Source organism: Panthera onca, chromosome B1, assembly GCF_046562875.1.
Source record: "Panthera onca isolate mPanOnc1 chromosome B1, mPanOnc1 haplotype 2, whole genome shotgun sequence".
In the NCBI taxonomy this organism is placed as follows: domain Eukaryota; kingdom Metazoa; phylum Chordata; class Mammalia; order Carnivora; family Felidae; genus Panthera; species Panthera onca.
In genome coordinates this window covers 129,235,743-129,256,336 of record NC_138342.1, presented here as the reverse complement: position 1 = coordinate 129,256,336, position 20,594 = coordinate 129,235,743, and the positions used below count along the sequence as shown (strand labels likewise).

Genomic DNA, 20,594 nt, shown 5'->3' with positions numbered 1-20,594 from the left:
ATTGATTTGTTTTCCCCGGAAAGAATAAGATTATAAACTAGTACATCAAAATCTTGACCTTTAGCAGTAATTGTGGTGCAGTTAACAACCTCTCCGTGAAGGCTGGGTCGCCTTCACCCCTGTTCTCGTGACAGTAATGCGGCTTCTGTGTAACGCACCGGAGCACCCCTGTGTGCGCCGCGTGCCTTTGTTACCTCTGACTCACGGTGCTCAAAGACCACTTTCACAAATGCTGTCTTGTAACGTGTCAAACCGTGGCATAAGAGAACAGACTCTTCGGAGGCTCTGATTTTACACTGGATTCTCCAGCGTACCAAGAAGAGTCCAAGCATTGCCGTCATGAACGGTGGCAGCTGGGGAACCAGAGAGAAGCAGACCTTCCCCATCGCCAGGGTGACCATGAGTGGTGCCCCAGGTGCTGGCAGTTGCTCAGGACTTCCCTAAGCATCCCCCTTACCCAGCCAAAAGAGCAGGGACAGAAAGGAAACCAGATAAGCAAGAAGAGGTAAGGTTTTTAAAAAATTGTGACAGAATGAGTGGCTCAGAATTGTGCGAGAACATGTTACCTCACGCGGCAACCACGTGCCTGCTCCGCATGCATTCTGTTCCAACACTGACGACCTACTGGACCTAGAAGTAGAATATTTTCTTTTCTAGAGAGGCTGAGTCCAACTTCTCTCTGCACTTTGCAAGTCTGAATTACAAATGGGGCAGGACAGCCTGAGCCTGGATTCTGGCAGGATGGTTTTCTCAGGAATAATACGGTTCAGTTTTGTCTTAAAAACTCCATTTTCACCAAAGGTCTGGCTTCTGGGTAATCAAACGTTACAAAAGATGATACTGGAGGATCTTTCCGGACCCTTTTAAATCAAGGCCTTGCTAAAATGGGTGATGGGGGTGGGGAGGCAGCCGGATGAAGACAAATCACCAAAATTATGTCCAGTGTAGACTGTATTATGGACTGATCGTTTCCAGAGAAAAATGCCATGGAGACACCTGATCTTTATAGTGCCGTCTACCTCAGACAATTGCCCATGGTCTTGAATGCCCACTTCTGAAATCCTGAGAATTAGACTGCTAATAGAAAAAGTAAAATCAAAACACAGCTCAGATTATCTTACTTGGAACCTGACTATATATTCAAAAGACCTGTTTGCATGACAGAGTCAGAAACTCACAAAGTATGGCTCTACTCATAAACAGGTCTCAAGTACAGTTTTAAATACATCTTTGCACGAGAATTTAGTCTGCTTCGTTGCTGTTCCAATGAAAATCTCATGAAGATGTGTGAGTTGATGTCATGTGAAGCCATTGCCATCTGTCATTGGAATCTACACACCTGTAGGCTGGGAGGGAAATGTGCTGGAAAACTGGCTCATCCGCAGGATGGCATGAACCAACTGGACCTGGTCATGCCCAAACCATGTGTTCTGTTGGTTGACAAGTTGGTTGGTTGGTTGATTGGCTGGCTGGTTCTGGCAGAAAGTTAGGAAGCTCAGCCTCAACACTTAGCATGGTACCTGGCACAGAGTAACTTTAGTGAATGCTGATTAACTTTATAAAACCAAATTAGTGGACAGCCTTTTAGGATGAGAGGCTGGTGCTGCCAACAAGTAGGCTTTGAATTCTGGACATGAGTCTAGGAAGGAGCTTCTTGACTGTCGAGGCATATGTACCAAGGTGAACTTCTGTTCCTGTCTCTCAAAGTATACATGCCCCAGAAAAAAAGAAGCTAATCATTATTTATAACAAGTTTAGCATGTTTTAGCTGAGCTTACACACACACACACACACACCTCTTTTCTAATTATTGCTTATCTGCAAGAAGGCTATGAAATTTTTGAAAGTACACACCCTCTTGGAGCTTTGAGTTAATTCAATACACAGCTTATGGGAATAACCCACAATTCATACTGTGTTTTTCATTTCTACTGAATTTGCTGCATTTCAAGGACTCTACCGAGTGTTGCGGGGGAAAACACTAAGTCTATCTCAAAGGTCATGTTATTTACCCATTACCAAAAGCAGCGTGGAAATGGCTGCCATGCTTCTCTGGCAGATTTCAGACAAATGTATTCATGGATTATTTGAACACGGATGACCCTAAATTGAAAGGTGGTAGAATGTGATTGAAATCCTCTCTCCTTGCCTCCCTTAATCAAATAATTTAGCAAAAAGCATTTAAGATCAACACTAAATTCCCCCTTAAAATATCTCCAGGCCAAAAAGGGGCCTTGTTACAAGCCTTTTGCAGACTCGTCCCAATAAAAAGTCCGTAGACACACTCAGAAGCACAGACTTCAGCCTCAGCTCCGTGAAATTTATAATCTGGCCTGAGAGCTTCCATCACCCTTGTCAGGTTCTGAAATGACATAGTAAATCTAAGCTCCCCAAAAGATGCCTGAAATACATATCGAATGCATACTGACAGAGCTTATTGGCAGTCTTGTAACCTGTGTGGCTGACAGTGAGTTAGGTTTACTCACATGTCATAAGACAGGAACAAAATTCACAATAACCCAATGGGATGGGAAGGGTCAGTCCTAGCCAAAATCATCATCTGTCTTCATATCCAAAGTGCAGAGCCAAAGAACTGAAGACTTACGCCACCCCTGCCCCCAACCTTGTCCCTGTCTTCTTCCCCATAGAACGTCACCAAAAACCTTTCACGAAAGCCCTGTTTATCCAGTTAACGAGCTGCCAGGATAATCTGTCCTCCAAAACAAGTAATGGCCTAATAAATGCCTGAACGTGGGGAGGATTTACTGAGGCAAAATTATCCCGAAAACAATTCTTAGTCTTCTGAGAGCTCTTCCTAAAGCATTAGGTTTATGATGGTCATTCAAAAAGGAAAAAAAGAGTCCACTCCATTTTCTTAAAATGTTTCCTCAATGATGTGATTTAAGGGTGGAGTATACACTGGTCTGACAGTGTTCTAAGCTGTGATTTGATGGAGAATTAGTGCCGCGTGATTTATAGAACGATGGCTGAAGCGAGAGGGGCCTGAGAATATCTTCTCAATGACTTAAAGCTGGTGTGGCCTCAGCCCCCAGAGGACCGCTGCCTCCAGGAAAAGCCAACACTGCAGAGCTGGCTGAGCTTCGCAGCAAGCCACAAATTACACTGGTCTGGGCCAGTGGCTTGAAGTAGCACGTGCAGTAATAACTGTCCTGCAATAAAGCGTTTCATAAAAATGGCAAGCTTGACAGCCACTTCCGTAAACACAGGACTGGTAATGAGCAATTAAACTGAACTGCCCTTGAGAGCCGTAGCTGATGCTGCACATCCTTAACCTCACACCAGTGACACGGCCCACCCCAGCCAGGGCAGCGCTTCCCTTACGAACCTAGACACGCCCGATCCCGATTCCAAATGAGCGGTGCTTCCACGGCACAGAACCTCCAACCAGATCTGGATGTCAACCCACATGACCGTGGCATCCCAGCCGATTCAGAGACCATTTTCAACCCTGAGTACCACTGGCCGCCCAAACTGAACAGGCAACCCAAATATTCTCGTATCCTGTTTCTGGAGTCTATTTGTAAGAGGATGCTCTCCCCATAATTCCATAGCTCTGTGAGGTCTTTCTTAATGGACTGAAAACCAACAATTACGTATGACCTAAATCAAAGGCACTTGCTGAGCAAAAGATACTCACAGGGACCCAAAAAAGAACTGAATGCATCCTCCCTACACGTGACAGAGACCTCAGTTCCAAGCCATCAATACGTCAAAGTATTTTCCAAGCCAGTACTGGGTAAAGAGGGGAAAATTCCATAATTCCTTTAAATACTGAGGAAAGGAAGTTATCTATTAATAAAGGAAATTACATCTCTTTAATTGGTTACTCTGGCACCCCCCTTTCATGGCTGGGAAATTGTAGTTTGTATCCCAAAAGCTGTACGTTACCCTAAATTCACCTGGAATTTGTTTATAATTTTTAAAATTTAGTTGGTCGTTTCTAAAGATCTATTTTAAATATCCCAGTGCACACATATACTTTGAATCATAAAATTTACTCCATCTGGAACTTTACCTCAGACCCTGCATTGGGAATTGAAAGACATGTGTGATGTTCCAGGAATCCTCAAGTTGTTTTCACTGCCCAGGACCATCAGGCTAGACACAGGGACTCCGGTCTCAGGCCTGCAGCAAAGGGTTTGTGCCCACTGTGCCTGCCAACGGGTAGCACAGCATCTGAGTGGGAGCCTGTCGTATGGAGCAGGGACCACACTCTTGGACCACATTTTAAAGCACGCCAAATATCTTTACAAATTTTCCCTACATTACAAAAAAGAATTTCTGCAGGCCCCACCGACTACTTTATGATTTTTACCATGATTTTTTCCCACCAAGGAATTACCATTGTCACCCACCTACGGTACAGTGTCTCCATATCTTCCTAGATCAAAGTTCATTCCTCCAACCCCCCCTCCCTCCCCCCCCCCCCCCGCCATATTTGCTCTTCTCTTATTTATAGCCTCAGGACTCTGCTGTTTTTCCTCTGGTATGTCCACACTATTGCCACAACCATCCTTACCTAAGCTACCTGGCTGTTTCACTCCACCGTGTGGATTTTCCAGTTCTCTATAATGCATTTCCAAGTCAGATTTCTGACTTCATTTTGAAAACCCCTGAACACAATACTGTGGAGGAGGCCTATAATGGATGCAGAAAGATGAACCAGTTTCCAATTCCAAATAGGGTTATCATGTGAGTTTGCTACCGGCACCCCACCACGGGAGCTAATTTTACTGTCTCCCACCCCCGACACTGATCACCTCTGCCCTCCTTTAAGGTAAGTCTAGTTCAGTACCTGTTCTTAAAAATGCTAAGAGGCACAAAAGCAATCTCTTTCCGAAAGGGCACCCTCTACACAGGGGACTACAGTGGTCTATAATAAAGCAATATGGACTGAAGAATCAGCACCATCACCAGATAATGGAGAGAAGTGTAAATCAAGCCAAAAAGCCAATGAATACACTTTCCAGGTATGACTGCAGCATTTTCTGAACCTGTTCAGTCCAAACTGGGAGGTAAATACTTGTCCAAAACGAAGCTAGAGGATAATAAATTACAGCTTACATTCCATCTTCCTGTTCCTCTTTCTTAATCTACCTTGAGCCACCTTCTTTTCCAGTGGAGACCTGGGGGTTTGCGAATACAAGGCTGTGCCAGGAAGCCAGGCCAGTCCGCTGGGCCTCATACATTCCTGCGGCTGTACCACAGCTGGGCAAACCATTTTCCAAGACAGACAAATGGGAAGTCAGAAACATACAACAGGTCGACATCTTTGGTTTCTTGCTTAGACCTAGAAACACTGTGAGGCTGGCCGCTGAGAGCCTCCTTGCCCAGGCCAGGTCTCCTGGGGTCCACATTCCATGGGCTGGCTAGCTCTCAATACAAAGCTGCTTCAAGATCCGTGAAACACTGACGGGCAGCCTCTGCTCTGCAAGGTCTCAGATGGGATTCTTTCCTTCACTGCCCTCCTCTGCTACGGGCCTGATTAAAATCATACCAGTCCTCCTGAGGCACAACCGCCAGACCTGTGGCTGCCCCCAGGGCTCAGCAGCGATGCCCACGAAGAAAACAAGAACTGGGAAGAACTGGGACTTCCCGTTTCCCCCCAAACAGAGAGGCCCACCCTTGTTATGTGCTCCTCCCCTGCTCAAAATAGAGGGGCGTGGAACTGAATGTCCACAAATATCAGCTGTTCATGGTCTCGTTTTTAGCAGACAGTTATTGTGTGTGTTTCTCCCTCTTTGGTGGTTTAAAGAGACGGTGGCGCTAAGTATAATTATGCCTGGAGCAGGCTGCAAAGCAGCACAGAGGCACTAATACATCGTGTGGGGGCTTCTAATGAACCCCATTACTCAGAAGGCAGCATTTCTGTGTGTAGTGAGTCACCAGCAGGCACTTGGCTTCGCAGGGCTTCCTGTGACCCGTCTGCATTTACATTCCAGGTCCCAAAGTGTACAGTGCTTGTTTCTCTACAAAGTGCAACATATTAGAAAAAGCAAACAGGATCTAAAATAATTGCCAATGTTTTTATAGATTTCATTTAGTTCACCTTTATCCTTTCCCCTGCCCCATACTCCTCCCTACCCCCCCAAAACCCACTGTGAAATAGCTTCACAAAATCTTTTATAAAACACAAAACAATGATACCCGAGTATATGATACCCCACTTTCTCCATCAGATCAAACTTCTAAAAACCAATGTAACGGTTTGCCTATGTGGATTTCATTTTGTGCAAATCTTACTAAAATAAGACTATTTCCAGTGTTTAGGAAGTGATACACTGATTAAAGAAAGCTCTCAAGCAACAAGAAAATTTTCCTGCATTCCAAATTATCCACAACCACATCTGACTTCCCAGGCAAACAGCTGAAACCAATGGATTTGCCTGCAACATAAGGCAACACATGTTGGGCAGAGTGCAAATCTTGGAAGTAAGATGCAAAGGGACACATGATACATGCTTGTGTGATAGAGGAAAGCAGGGCCCCATCTTTATTCTTCCCTTTTAGAAAAGGGAAACCAAAATGCAGAAGGCAACAGGAACAGATGTTCATTCATGTGCTATTTGAAGAGCTGAGCCTTCTAACCCGGGGTACTTCCAGAAATCATGGAACCCCAGTATTTGCTTGGTGTGATCTAAGCTCTAACCTGCAAGATAAGTGACTCAAAGGGATGGGAGAATACCAAAAAATTGAGGAGTAAAAAAGAAAAGAAAACCTGCCCAAGGAGTTACCAGCTTATGAGACTTACATTCTAGAGGAGGTGGAAAGACCCGGCTAGAGAAAGAGGAGGTACACAGAAAATTTCCCTCCCCACAAATCAAGTATTGTCAGGAAGTATCAAAGTAGAAATTTTTGTAAGCAGCTTTGCATTTAACATTCAGTCAAGACGCTAAAACCTTAAAAACAAGAACCTCTATTAAAAAAAAAAAAAAAAAAAAAAAAAAACAACTAACAACAGGAGTCCTCAAAGTCACCCAGGATCTTGTAGCACAGAATGGAGTGTTCCTGGGCCAAGGCAGCCAGTTCCTTCAGGAACTCTGGGAAGAGGGCAGCGGCCAGCATGGTGTTCCTCACTGGCAGGGGCAGGCTTGGGGGCACCCCAGCCACCTTGGCTCTGTTTGTCAGGAAGGGCTGAAGCACTCTTGGGGGACCATCCAAAAGGTTCTTGCCAATTCCTGTCCTGGAAGCATCCTGAATGGGATCTGAAAGCAGAAAGAAAACTGTCAGGGCGACCCTCCACAGGGCTTTATGTCCACCCTCTTAAGTATGTGTGTTTGAGGGGAGGGGGCTGGTGGACTGTCTAGTCATGGGTTCAGTTCCTAGAACCGAAGTCCGAAGACACAGCCCTTGAACATGTACCTTCTCCGCCCTGTGGCGCACACACACACGTGGCTGGGTTGCTGCCCAGCAGATAACCTCCAGCACAAGGTATGTGATGGCGAGAGTTTTATCCAAAATCCTGTGTAAGGAACTTCGTGCAGCAATTGTGGCAACCCTCCATGCCCAGGACATGGTGAAGGGAAAAAATGAAAAAGGTGTCTCCTGCCACTGCATCCTACCAAGTGAAGACTTAACTCACCACGTGTTATCTGGGGGCGTCCAGAGGCTTCACCTGCTCCCCTGGTGTTGGGGGAACCATCCTACCTTTACCAATTAAAGCAGAGCTGCAGGAGGCAAGCTGGGCTAACCAAGCCACTCCACGCTCTCTGTAGCTCGGCCTCGAGGGCTCCCTGAGGACCCCCAGCTCCTGGCTGGGATCTCCAGCCTTTTTTGAAGAACAGAATGGAAGAAGCCTTTTAAAGGTTGGAAATAACGGAGAGGAAGCTGGGTGCTAGGAAGACCGATCAGATTGGGAACTTCCCACCACCATGGGCATCTAGTGGCAGCAAGTGGCTTAGAAGCCTCCATCTAAGAAGGGTTTTCAGGGGTTTCAATCTCAGCTTCAGTAACACGGGTCCAGGATGAGATGAGCCCAAACTTGAACATATTCAAACGATTTGCATTTCCACATCAAATCAGTTTTACTAATTAAAATGGTTCAACTTTCCCCACTATTTAATTCTTATATCTCCAGCCTTCATATATTTATAGGAATTATTTATGCGTCCGTCTGCCCCTACTCAAATAGGCTCACTACTCTTTATAAATCATTATATTCAAGTTCTTCATTATTTTGGCTGCTTTTTAGAATTCAGTCCCATTTTTCAACACTTCTCAGAGTGTCGCTTAACTACAGTACTAAAAATTCTTGACATTTATAGTACTTTCCACATCTCACTACTATAGTCTTTAGTGTGAAAAAAAAAATCCTCTGCTTTACTGCTTTAAATATCTTTTAGATTAGAGTTTATCACACTTCATTCCATGAAGAACTGGAAAAGTTGTAGAGGATCTGTCTGCTGCCACCTTTCAGCAGAAACACACAACACGTCCGGACAAGAAAGTGAGGACAAAAGTATTGAGATCGCTGAGGTCCATGGCCAGCCTTGGAGACCACCCTCTGGGACCCCCATGGGAGTCCTCCAGCACCGCAGCTCTTCAAAGGGTCCAGCAAAACTCACAAAGGAAGCTGGCCTGGCTACAAGTGAGAAATGGGACACCCATAGGCAGTAATCCCAGGCCAAGACCTGCACTATCCATGGAATTCTCTTCCCCATATCTCTGCTCCTCTAGATCTCACTAGCCTCAAGAGACCCCAGTGCAGTGGTTAAGAAGAGCACCCACTCTGCCACTTAGTGGCTGAGTGACATCAGGGAGGTTGCTTTACCTCTCTGTACTTTAATGTCCTCATGTGTCAAAAGCTCACAGAGTTGTAAGGATTAAGTGAGTCAATAGGAAACTCAACCCCCAGAACACAAATAATCCAATTAAATATGGGCAAAAGACCTGAATAATGAGACCACAATGAAATCTCACTTTGCAACTGTCTGCATGGCTAAAATCAGAAACAAGAAATGACAAGTGTTGGCGAGGGTGTGGAGAAAAAGGAACCCTATTGCACTGTTTGGTGGGAATGCAAAGTGGTGCAGCTACTGTGTAAAACAGTATGGAGGTTCCTCAATAAAATTAAAAATAGAATTATCGTATGATCCAGTAATTCTACTTCTGGGTATTTACCCAAAAAGAACAAAAACACTAATCTGAAAGATCTATGCAGCCCTCTACTGCATCATTATTTACAAGAGCCAAGACACAGAAGTAACCTAAATGTCCATCAATGGATGAGTGGATAAGAAGATATAGTACATATATAATGGAATATTACTCAGCCATAAAAAAGAACGAGCTCTTGCCTTTTGCAACAACGTGGACGAACCTGGAGAGTATTCTGCTAAGTGAAATAAGTCAGACAGAAAAAGACAAATGCCGTATGATTTCACTTACATGTGAAATTTAAGAAACAACACAAATGAACAAAGAAAAACAAAAAACAGACTCTTAAATATAGAGAACAAACTGATGGTCACCAGAGGAGGGATGGGTAGGGAGACGGGTGAAACAGATGAAGAGGATTAAGAGGTATAAACTTCTAGTTATAAGACAAAAAGTAAAGCAGAGGGAATAAAGTCAATAACACTGTAATGATGTTGTTTGGTGACAGGTGGTGACTACACTCACCATGATGAGCACTGAGTAGTGCACAGAATTGTTGAATCAATGTTGTACACTGAAAACTAATATTGTATGTTAATTATACCTCAATAAATCAACAAACAAGAGGTAAAAAAAAAAAAAAAATGAGCCAGTAGGCATAATGTACACAGGGACCTCTTGATGGGTCATCCATCATATCATCAGCAATTCAGCTGCCACTGACTTCACAGACTTCCTGTTTCCTGCCCCAAAAGTTGTTCCCTGCTCTAGCCTCCCACCCCATTTTATTAACCAGCAAAGGCCAATGTGGCCCTTTAACCTTGTATTGTTTGTTTTTCCTCCTCTATCAGACCTTGAGTTTTCTGAGAGCTGAGCCCCTAGGCGATGTGTCCTTCACAACACCCAACCCACCTTCTTATTCATAGCAGAAGCTAATAAACATTCGCTGAATGAACGAATGAGGGAAGGAACTGACCAACAGCTCTTCCCTACAACTGACCTCCCTGGATGGTTCATTTTCCTCATCTCCATCTTTCTCTTTCAAATTCACTCCTCCTTCCTCCCAAAAAAAGGGTTTTTGTGGTTCATTATTCTAGCTTCATCCACGAATTCAAAAAGTGTCATGACTTTAAAAAAGTGTCATCACCAAGGCTCATTTACCCACTTGAATCCGAGAATCAAAATTGTCTTCACTAATAAGGCAGCAGCAGGAGCGTGCCCAGTGAGGGAGACCTAAGATTTGCAGGGAAACCCTCCCAGCAGGCTGTGCTGTTAGCACGGGAGTGGCCTCTCAGGGTGTCACAAAGCTCCATCAAGCTCTCAGTTCAAAAGCAAGGAGAACCAAGTTATGATTCCTACCTGGCAACTAGCTTATCATATAACGTCTCTGTTTCCTTTTCTGTAAAATGGAAATACCACCCACCTGACCTCCCTCCCTCCCAGAACTCATGATCAGTGAAAGGACTCTGAAGATAACTAAATACAAGCAAATACAACCTCTGTGGTTTGGAAAGCATTTGAGGGGAAGTGGCTGATCCCAGAGATCAACAGTCTCAAGGATGACAAAGTGACAGCTGGCATAGGAAGTCTGTCCCTATTTGAAGCCAGTAGTGAGGAGGCTCGTTTTTTTGTTTTTTATTATTTTTTAATGTTCTTATTTATATTCGAGAGGGAGAGAAAGTGCAAATGGGGGAGGGGCAGAAAGAGAGGGAGACATAGAATCCGAAGAAGGATCCAGGCTCTGAACTGTCAGCACAGAGCCCAACACGGGGCTCGACCCACGAACTGTGAGATCATGACCTGAGCCAAAGTCGGACGCTTAACTGGCTGAGCCACCCAGGCGCCCCTTTGGCTCGTTTTTTACAGGGCTGTCAGGAGGCCAAGGGAGTAGAGCACCTGCATGATGGGGGAACTCGCTGCAGGCACCCGAGTTCCACCCATCATCAGAGGACTCAGCAAGCATGCACAAGCACCTGAAGAAAAAGGCAGGGAAGAAGAGAAGTATAAATAAATGTCAGAATCGGGAGTGGTTTTCTGAAATGCTGCCCTGGGTCTGAAAAGCTGCAACAGACGGTTTTCAAGACTAATACTGGCAAGATTTAAAAGTCAGGTGAGAAATCTTTTACAGGCTCCCCCCACCCACCACGTCCACAGTGCTAGACAAAGTACACAGCTCACAAACATGGAAAACCCCAGTGTCTGGCCCATTACCATGACGCTCGAGCTCCTGGATTCAACTCATTTATAGGCAATCGCATCACACTCAATGCTTTGGTGGTCAGCTTTGTGCAAGGGGACAGACACCTTTCTCATTCTGTGAGAAAGTTTAGAGACTTTTTAAGTTGAGAGGAGGGTATCACTTTGCCAATATGAAAGAAGTTGGAAAGTTTACCTGAACAATTCTGTTAAAGGAAAAGTCTTCTTCCCCGAGAGAAGCTTCTCACAAGTCAAAGCCCCCTGAACATTACAGACCTTAGAAAGCATCAATTATGGCTCATTTGACAACTGTATGTGGTGAGAACAAGTTCCCCTGGGCACATACCTGGCATCCACAGCCAAGAAACAGTCCAGGACATAGCACAAGGTGTGAGTGATCCCCACCACTCCCCACCCCACCACCCCTCACCTGGAGTGTGTGGGTCAAGGAAAGCCTAGGAAGCCAGTCAGCATCTGTGCCCTGGGCTCCACACACTGGGCAAGACAGGCTCAGGCACCTGAGCCTCATGACCCTGGCGGACTACTCCAGGCACCTAATTTCGGTTGCCTTATACGAAAATGAAGCCAGTAGTATCCTTCTCACCCACTGCACCGTGCTATCTGAAAACAAGATTGCCTCGGAAAGCACGTTACAAATTGAAAACTACAAATGAAGACCAAGCATGGAGTGTAATGTAAGAAGAGGCATGCCACCTTCCATCTACAGATTGTAAAAATGCCCACAATTCTTCTAGCCCTTGCCATGGAGAGGTGGAAGTTTGGCTCCATTCTTGAACCTGGGCTGGCCCCATGACTTGCATTGCCCAACAGAATGTAGCAGAATTGACCTTGTTTGGGTCCCGACACAGAGCCTCAAAAGATTTTGTACAATCCTGCTCTCGTTCTTGCAAACCTACAGCCGTGATGTTGACGAGCCAGGGCGAACCCTCTGGATGATGAGCAATACAGACCCCCACGATCCCCATCACCCCAACCGGAAACCGTTACCCATATGAGTGAGGCCATCCCAGACATCCAGCCACCCGCTGATGGCCACACATAAGCAAGTCCAGGCAAAATCAGCCAGATCAGAAAATCCAGGCAACCACACAGACTCGTGAGCACTCATAAATGACTTTCTCTTAAACCACTGAGTTGCTGCAGTGAACAAAAGCTAATGCTCACAGGGTGAGCTACAGAGGTGTGCTCCAGGTTCAGGAGGAACACAACTAACAGACCAGTAGTCCAGGAGCTAGGAGAGGCCACGCGGGCCCACAGCCCACCTTTCCACAGAGACGTGGGGGCTACTCCCCCTCCGTGAATGGCCCGGCCCAGCCTGGACTACTCTTCTCTAGGGCCAAAGCTTGGAGCCTGCCCCCTCATCTCCCAGTGGCACAGGCCCACCTGTCTTTCAAAGTCTGCCTTGCAGTGCCCTGAAGGCTCTTCACAGTCAGAGCTCTACAGCCAAAAGGACTTGAGATAGAAAACAAATTCTTCATTTAAAAGTCAAGGAACAGGAGGCTCAGTGAGGCCCAGTGACCAAGAGGAAATAGCTACACAGAGACAAGGTCAAGCCATCAGAGTTCCGGGATCTTTCAGCTCCCTTTACAGGTTTAAAAGCTGCCCCAAGTTACATTTCTGCCTCTCACTCTCAATCTTGTTTCTGATCGCACACCTTTAGCCGGAAACTGGGAGCCCCACGCTCTCCACTGTTCACCGGCCACAAGGAAGCCTGGCTTGTCCGGGTCGTGTGATGAGCAAAAGCCAGTGTAATATGAGGCATTTACTAGTTTGCACTCACCTCGGCCTAAATCTTGGCTCAGAATACAACTGGCCATCAAATCCGTCCAGCCTGAGCTGAAGCGAGGCAAAGCGGAGGTGCTCCCCAGGCCTGGCCGGCCCGCAGGACCATCCTGGGCTCTCCTGCTCCGCTCCGACCACCACCCTCCCCCCGCCTGGCACCACTAGAGCTGACGAAAAGGCACTACTCTCAGAAACTTGAGGCTGAGCAGAAGCTTTCCTTCTCCCAGTCCAAATGAATAGTTTTTACCTTCCAGAGCCCTAAAGCACATTTATTTGGGGCCTAAGAGTCTCTGAAAACATAATAAAGAGAACAGATGCCCTCCTCAGGGCAGGACTGGCCAAAAAATGGCTCAGGGTGTGCACATAATGCCTCTTTCTGGCCCACACACGCCAAGTTATTTATTCTAGCCAAGCAACAACACGCAGCACTCCTCCCTGACCACTATCGGGGAGGCAAGCAAATGTCCTACTAAGCCCTCCCAGCCGGGAGCAGGCCAGGTGCAAGCAGGGGAGACTTTTCTTTAGGTTGCAGAACGCGAAGAGGCGGCTCTCCCCTGTTGGGGAAAATGAAGATGTATTTAGATGCTTTTAAGGCCCAGGAGCCAGCACAGCATCTGTGAGCCCAAGTCAGGAGGCTGGGGAAACAGAAGAACAGTTGGAGGAGAGACACAGAGGAGACACGTGACTTACCTTTGGTTAGTGACTCAGGGGTCATGTCAGACATGTCCACTCGGAAGAGCAGGTATTGCTGGGCTTGTATGAGGAGCCCCGGGAAGTCTCTCTCCACAGAAGCAAACTGCTCAATCTTGTTTTTCACAGATGCAAGGACCTGTCAAAAGCGACATTAATGATGTGAATGCTCCACAATGGAATCCCACCCTCAGTTATCGATACATCTTTCTGGTACAGCCCTCGTTGCCGGAACTTTTATGATATCAGGCATTTGCTTGTTTTTAACAGCCTGGGTGTTCTTGGTAGGGCGCCCTCGAAACATCAAGCTAAATGAAGCTTTGCAGTTTGTCTAGAATAATCCACACAACTGGTGTCATAGGACGGGGAAGGAGAGCAAGTGAATTAGAACCGAGGGATTTTAGAAAAACAACAAAATAACAGGGGAAAGGAGAGAAGCAGCCCTCTCCTTAGCACCCATAAAATCAACAGGTATGGATATGGGCTCAGCTAACGTACCTGATAGAGGGAGCGGACACTTGGCTGGAAGACCATGTTGGTGTTGAGCAGAAAGGAGCGCAGGAGAGGCTGCGGGTAGCTGGCTAGCTGAGTAATGATCCCGATAAGTAGCAAATTAACATGTAGAGAGTTCTCCAGCATGTTCTCCAGCTTTGACAGGACCACGCTGATGAATGGGCCTGCAGGAAGAGCACAAGGCATCAGGGCTGGCTCAGCACAGATGACATCTTTCCTTGACAACTCAGGAGGCACTGGGGCCACCGCTCCCAAACCGTGGGTCTGCCAGGTGCAGATCAAATACAGAAACAGCAAATTGAGCCAGATCTTCTCCTGCCTCAAAGCAGAACATGAAGCAAACCACCACCACCAGGAGAAAGCAGGGATACATGCATGGGAGCTGGTATTTTGACTCTATGAGCAGTTTTGAAGCTTTGAAAATTATCACAGACCTTGAAAAAAGTCAGAGGAAGCATAATTTTAAAGATACACTTCGGGGCACTTGGGTCCAACTTCAGCTCAGGTCATGATCTCATGGTTCATGAGTTTGAGCCCTGCGTCGAGCTCGCTGTGGTCAGTGGAGAGCCTGCTTCAGATCCTTTGTCCCCCCCCTCCTCTCTCTGCCCCCTCCCCTGCTCAAGCTTTCTCTCTCTCAAAAATAAACAAACATTAAAAAAAATTAAAATACGGGCTCTGTGCTGACCACTTAGAGCCTGGAGCCTGTTTCAGGTTCTGTGTCTCCCTCTCTCTCTGACCCTCCCCCGTTCATGCTCTGTCTCTCTCTGTCTCAAAAATAAATAAACGTTAAAAAAAAATTTTTTTAAATTAAAATATACTCCATAACGTTGCCATATTTCCCAGAACTGCCAGAGCTCAAAACCATGATATTCAATCACCTCATGAAGACGCATACTGTAGGGCTTCACACAAACATCAGAAACCAGCAAAAGTTTTAGTAACAAAAAAACCTTTGTGCTAGTAAAGAATAGCAAACACACACAAACTATGTTTGCCAAGTAGCAACATGTGAACAGGGATTGTCTATCCACAAGAAGCACCCAGAGAAAGATCCCGTCTTGTGAAATATCACCATGTGGAAGAATCGGAAGAAGAGAAAAACCAGGGGTGAATGAGGCCTGGGCTGTAATTTTAATGGCATTGGGCACCTGGGTAACAATACTTTAATCTTCCGGTGGAGGAGGGGAGGGAGGGAGAAGAGAGACTCAATTTGGGGAGGTATAGTTTGAGGCGTCATAGGTTCCTCAAGAAAGAAAATCTCTATGACTGCAAAAGTAGTTCATAAATAATTAGGCAAAAAGAGGCTTTGACTAATTTGGATCGTGAGAAAATTAATGTGCTTTATGTGGGAATTCATTGAAGACAGGGAAAATCAAAAAAATTAATCTGGCATTAATAAAATTACTTGAAGACATTTTCCATTTTTACCATAAAAGCGGTCCATTAAGCAAAATGAATGAGAATTCTGCATTTCCCCCAGTGGAGCTATTGATGATGCCTCTAAACCACGGCATCTTTATAACAAAAGCACATCACCCTTGATGAATACACGTGCCTTACGAAGATTTCACCAACATTAATACGAGTTTAACAAAAACATACTTTACCACAAGATGCTTAATTCAGAAGCCTTGGTGGTGTAAGACAGTAAAACCCTTTGCAAGAAAAGAGAAGCCATCTGTGAGAATTGGGAACACCAAACCTAAACCCTTTACCCCTGGATGATGGCAATATTCCTGTCGCTGGGGTTGCAGAGGATGTTTCTACTGGGGCCTCAAACAGAAAGGTACTACCCCCTCATGTATTTAGATGAGCCTCAACTTCCCCATCTCTGGGATGGACAGAGCTCCTCACTTTCCACAACACAGGCGTTCAATGAACTCTCTGAGTAGAGAGCCTTCGCAGAGGCCCTGCTCACAAAACAACTGGGAGTGTGCCAAACACATTCAGAAACTAGATGAGAATCCCACTTTGAAAGCACCTTAAAGAGGCTTCATCAAAAACCCTGGAAACGTCACTACTAACTCTTCTGAAGGCATCACAACCCAATTCAAGCTTTTCAGGTTAGAGGTACAAGGTGAAGGCTACTGCCCTCATCCTCCCTGACTCCCGGCCAGGTCTTCCCTTTCTTCCCCTCCCGCCCCCTCCCCCACTGCCCTGCAGTCCCTGGCTCAGCATCTATTTTCCTCCAGAGGAAGCCAAGACAGGTGAATTCAGTCCCTTGAGGTAGATAGAATCCCCTATAAACAAACACATGTCCTTAATGAGAGTCCAACCCTGCCCTCCCATGGCCCGAGACTGTACTTTGCCCGTGTAGCCATCCAATGCACATGAGATGTGCCGACCTTGCAGGTGCCCAGGGCAGAGCAGGTACAGTCTACCGCTACTACAGGGGAGGGAAACAGACCAGCCCCCTGTGGAGAGCGAGTGGCATCACCATCTCTGTTCTGAATGACAGAACGTTAGGTCAAGACCAGCAACTGTCATAATCCACTAATGACATTAATTACAACTTCTTAGGCATGTGCAATAAGAAACATCCATGAAACCCTTTCAAATTCCTCTTTTATTCTTAGTTGATTTCCAGCACTTAAAAAAAAACTGCTTGGCAACAAACAGTTGCTAGGGGAAACTCTTAAGCAGCTGAAAATCAGAAAAAACTCAGCTACAATTTAGAAAGCCACAGGTGTGTGTGCGGGGTGGGGTGGGCAGTGTGTTTCTTCTTCCTCTCTTCTTCTAGGACAGGCAAACTCCCCACCCAGCAAATACTAATTTCTCAGAATAACAAGACAATGTGTCATTCACGTCTCTCCCCTCTCATGTGCCCTCTTCCCCTGCCCCCACCTACCCGCCCGCTCCTCCTCTTTTCTCTAACTCCAAGAATGGAGCGGCCATCAATTCCGTGCCTCGGCTCTGCTGGTCCCATGCTGGAAATACCTCCTGAATGTGGGCCTTCACTGCCACCTCTCTGCCAGCTCTGCCTGAGGTCTGAGTCCCATGGTTGCTTGTCTTGACTCCAGCAATGGTCTTTCTATTTTAGTAGAGATTTAAATGATTTTTTTTTTTTTTTTTTAGTTTTCTTCAAACAGTACAGAACTATAAAATAAAGAATAGTCTTCATCCCTGGAGGCAACCCGTTAACAGATTAGAACGTGTTCTTCCAGAAATATATATATACATATATAATAGAATATATATTCTATATATATATTATATATATAGAATATATAGATATATAGAGATATATAGAGATATATAGATATATATAAATATATATATATAGAGAGAATATATATAGAATATATATTCTATATATATAGATATATAGATTATATATAGATATATATAAATATATATATAGAGAGAGAGAATATATATATAGAATATATATATATAGAATGTATATATTCTATATATATATATTCTATATGTTATATATAGAATATAATAATACATATATAATAGAATAATAACTGAATTATTATTTAAAACATTTACTAATCACTACGTGCCAGGCAGTATTCTAAGTGTTCCACACTTTTCATGTATCAACTTACTTAAATATTCTACAGGAGCCTACGAAGTTGATTATCCCCATTGAACGATGAGGCAGAACGCTAAGTGTACATGGCCAATAAATGAAAAGTCACAACTGTAATCCAGCCCATCTGTTTCCAGTGCTGCTTCTTTTCACCAACACACTGCCTTGCCTCTGCCCGCGCACACGTGTGTGTGTGTGTGTGTGTGTGTGTGTGTGTGTGTGTATCCTGGTTCTTTTTTTTTTTTTTGATCAAATGATGACATCTTCCACACCCTATCCTGCACCTTGCTTTTCCATCGAACACTCTACCCTAGAGACTGTCCCATAGCAGCACATACAGAGCGGTCTCATTCAGCACAAGGCTGCAAGCTATTCAGTCACCATGGGTACTACATTCGTAAAACAGTCTCCTACTAGTGGACATTTGGGTTGTTTCCAGTCTTTTTCTATTATAAACAATACCTCAACAGACATCCTTGTAAATATATCTTGGCACATACGTGTGAATACAGACTGTGAGACGTTCCGAGGAACAGAACTCAGAGCATGAGTGCATTCTGAATTCTGCCACAGTGACAGCAGGCTCCCACCTGCTCTCTCTCTCCCTATTACTCTAGGCTGACCTTTCAAACACAGACCCAGTCACATCACTTGCCAACTCAAACGCTTCCAGGGTTTCTTCAGTGCCAGCAGCGCAAGGTCCCTGTTCCTCAGCTTGGCCCAAAGACCCCCTCCCCATAAGGTGGCACCAACCAAGCTTTCTGGCTTCCGCTCTCAGACACTTCACTGTCTCACAGGATCCACGCTCTGTCACACCTGTGCCTGCGCTGTCAGGCTCCTTTGTCTTCTGCCTGTTGTTTCCTCTTCTCCAGACGATCATTCTGAGCCACTTTTACCTGAGAGCTTCTATCCGCTGTTTGTACCCCTCTTCTGTGAAGTCTTTCCCACTCCCCCCGCCACTGGGCTCCCCTAAGACGTGTGACACACAATCACTAATAATGCATTTCTTTGGAGCGCCTGGGTGACTCAGTTGGTTAAGTGTCTGAGTCTTAATTTTGGCTCAAGTCATGATCCCAGGGTCGTGGGATCAAGCCCCACATCGGGCCCTACTCTGACAGCACGGAGCCTGCTTGGGATTCTCTCTCCCTCTCTCTCTACCCCTCCCCCCCAACTCTGTGAGTCTCTTTCTCTCTCAAAATAAATAAACTTAAGAAAATAATGCTTTTCTCATTGAGTACAATTCTTTCTTGATCTCTCCTCTGAAAGTCTGTGAATCCCTTCAGTTTTCTGTCCTAGTATCTGGCACAGAACCTGCCAAATATTAGGAGATCAATACAAGACTGCTGAATGCACAAATAGAGTTAATTAGATAAATGAAATGGAATGCTTTGATCGTCCTGAGAAGCAAATTCATTTCGGTGGAAATCAGGATTCCACGGAGAGACAGAAGTTACGCTTACTGCTACACAACACACTCAGGAGTTTGGAAACTACAAAGTTTATATACATGGAAAGAGAAAAGATGTTTCCTGAAGCTGTGTACAAATTTCAAAGGAGGGAAAAAGCAAAGTTTTGGTTAAAATTACCTATATGTATAAAAAAAACACAACATTTTGTTGGTTCTCAGGTGTATCCTATGCAAAACACTGATGTTATTTGATAAAGTGTTGTATTCCCTTTTTCTTCTTGCCCTAAGCTATACTTTGTTTCCGCAATTTACATATTTCCCAGGGACGAAGCTCTTTCACAAGAAAGCCAGCGTTCTGTTCTAAAGAGCAACCCTCATTAGCCCTGGGTGGCCCTCACACCCCCAAGAGCTCTGCAAAGTGGGGATTTCCAGCTGGGCCAGAGTAAATGGGGCAGGCCTCAGGCAAAATTCGGGTGTGTGCTAGGTTACTTCTGCCCCCCTTCAGGCAGCCAGGGCCCTCCTGCTCCCCACCCCACCCCCAGCCCCCTCCCCTTATCACCTGGGCAAACTGAGATTATCTAATCCTTCTTCTGATGGACTGACTGATTGAATTTTAATTAAAACCCATTCACACTGAAATGTTATCTCCACTAGAACCTCAAGCCTTTTAATTGTGGAATTAAAAGCTCTCTCCCTCTTTAAATAAATCTTCAGGCCTCAGTAAATAGATGAATAAATACAGGAGGAGGCTGGAAGAGCCACTTGAAATCACAGGAAGCCTACCAGACTGGGCCGGAAGATAATGTGATCTCATCTATTTTGGGTGATCCAAGGAGGTGGAGCACAGTGGCCGTGGCGGGTCCCACCAAGCTGCTCCCCGCCTGCCAGAGAAAGGCAAGCCTCAGCCAAGGCTGCCGGGGGCTGCCTGTAAGAGTGATAACAACACACACGCCCCGGGGTTCCCATTCAGTCCTCACAGGAGAAAGGGGAGGGTTTAGGACCTCAGAGCTGGACATGCTACAGCCAGGAATCCCCCACAGGCCTGACTCCAACGTCGCTGTCTGACCCTCTGCGGTGTCAGCCCCTAAAGGGGGGGAAATCTCTCCCGGTTACCTAGACACTGCTCAGGGGTCCCACACCAGCCTTCCCTGAGTTTGATGACCCCCTGTGCCAGTTCCCCCCGCACCCCAATTTGCAGATTCAGACATTACTGGCTAATATTTAATGATGTTTTCTATCATAACTCCTCACCCCAATCCACATGTCTGATATCCTAACCTATCCCTTGGGCTCTTACCCGGTTCCTACCTGTTGTTAGAGATGTAT

General features: G+C 45.5%; 1 protein-coding gene across 2 annotated transcripts in view; it reads right to left on the bottom strand.

Annotated features, from left to right (window-relative positions):
• Window positions 1–3,877: 3,877 nt before the first annotated feature.
• Window positions 3,878–20,594, bottom strand: part of FHIP1A (FHF complex subunit HOOK interacting protein 1A) — a 252,724-nt gene continuing 236,007 nt past the window's right edge. For both annotated transcript variants that reach the window (XM_060654005.3, XM_060654004.3), the window contains 3 exons: window positions 14,305–14,483; window positions 13,807–13,945; window positions 3,878–7,226 (listed from right to left, as the gene is read on the bottom strand). In XM_060654005.3, coding sequence (XP_060509988.1) covers window positions 6,973–7,226; window positions 13,807–13,945; window positions 14,305–14,483 — 572 coding nt within the window. In that variant the 3' untranslated portion in view covers window positions 3,878–6,972. The remainder of the gene's footprint in view (window positions 7,227–13,806; window positions 13,946–14,304; window positions 14,484–20,594) is intronic.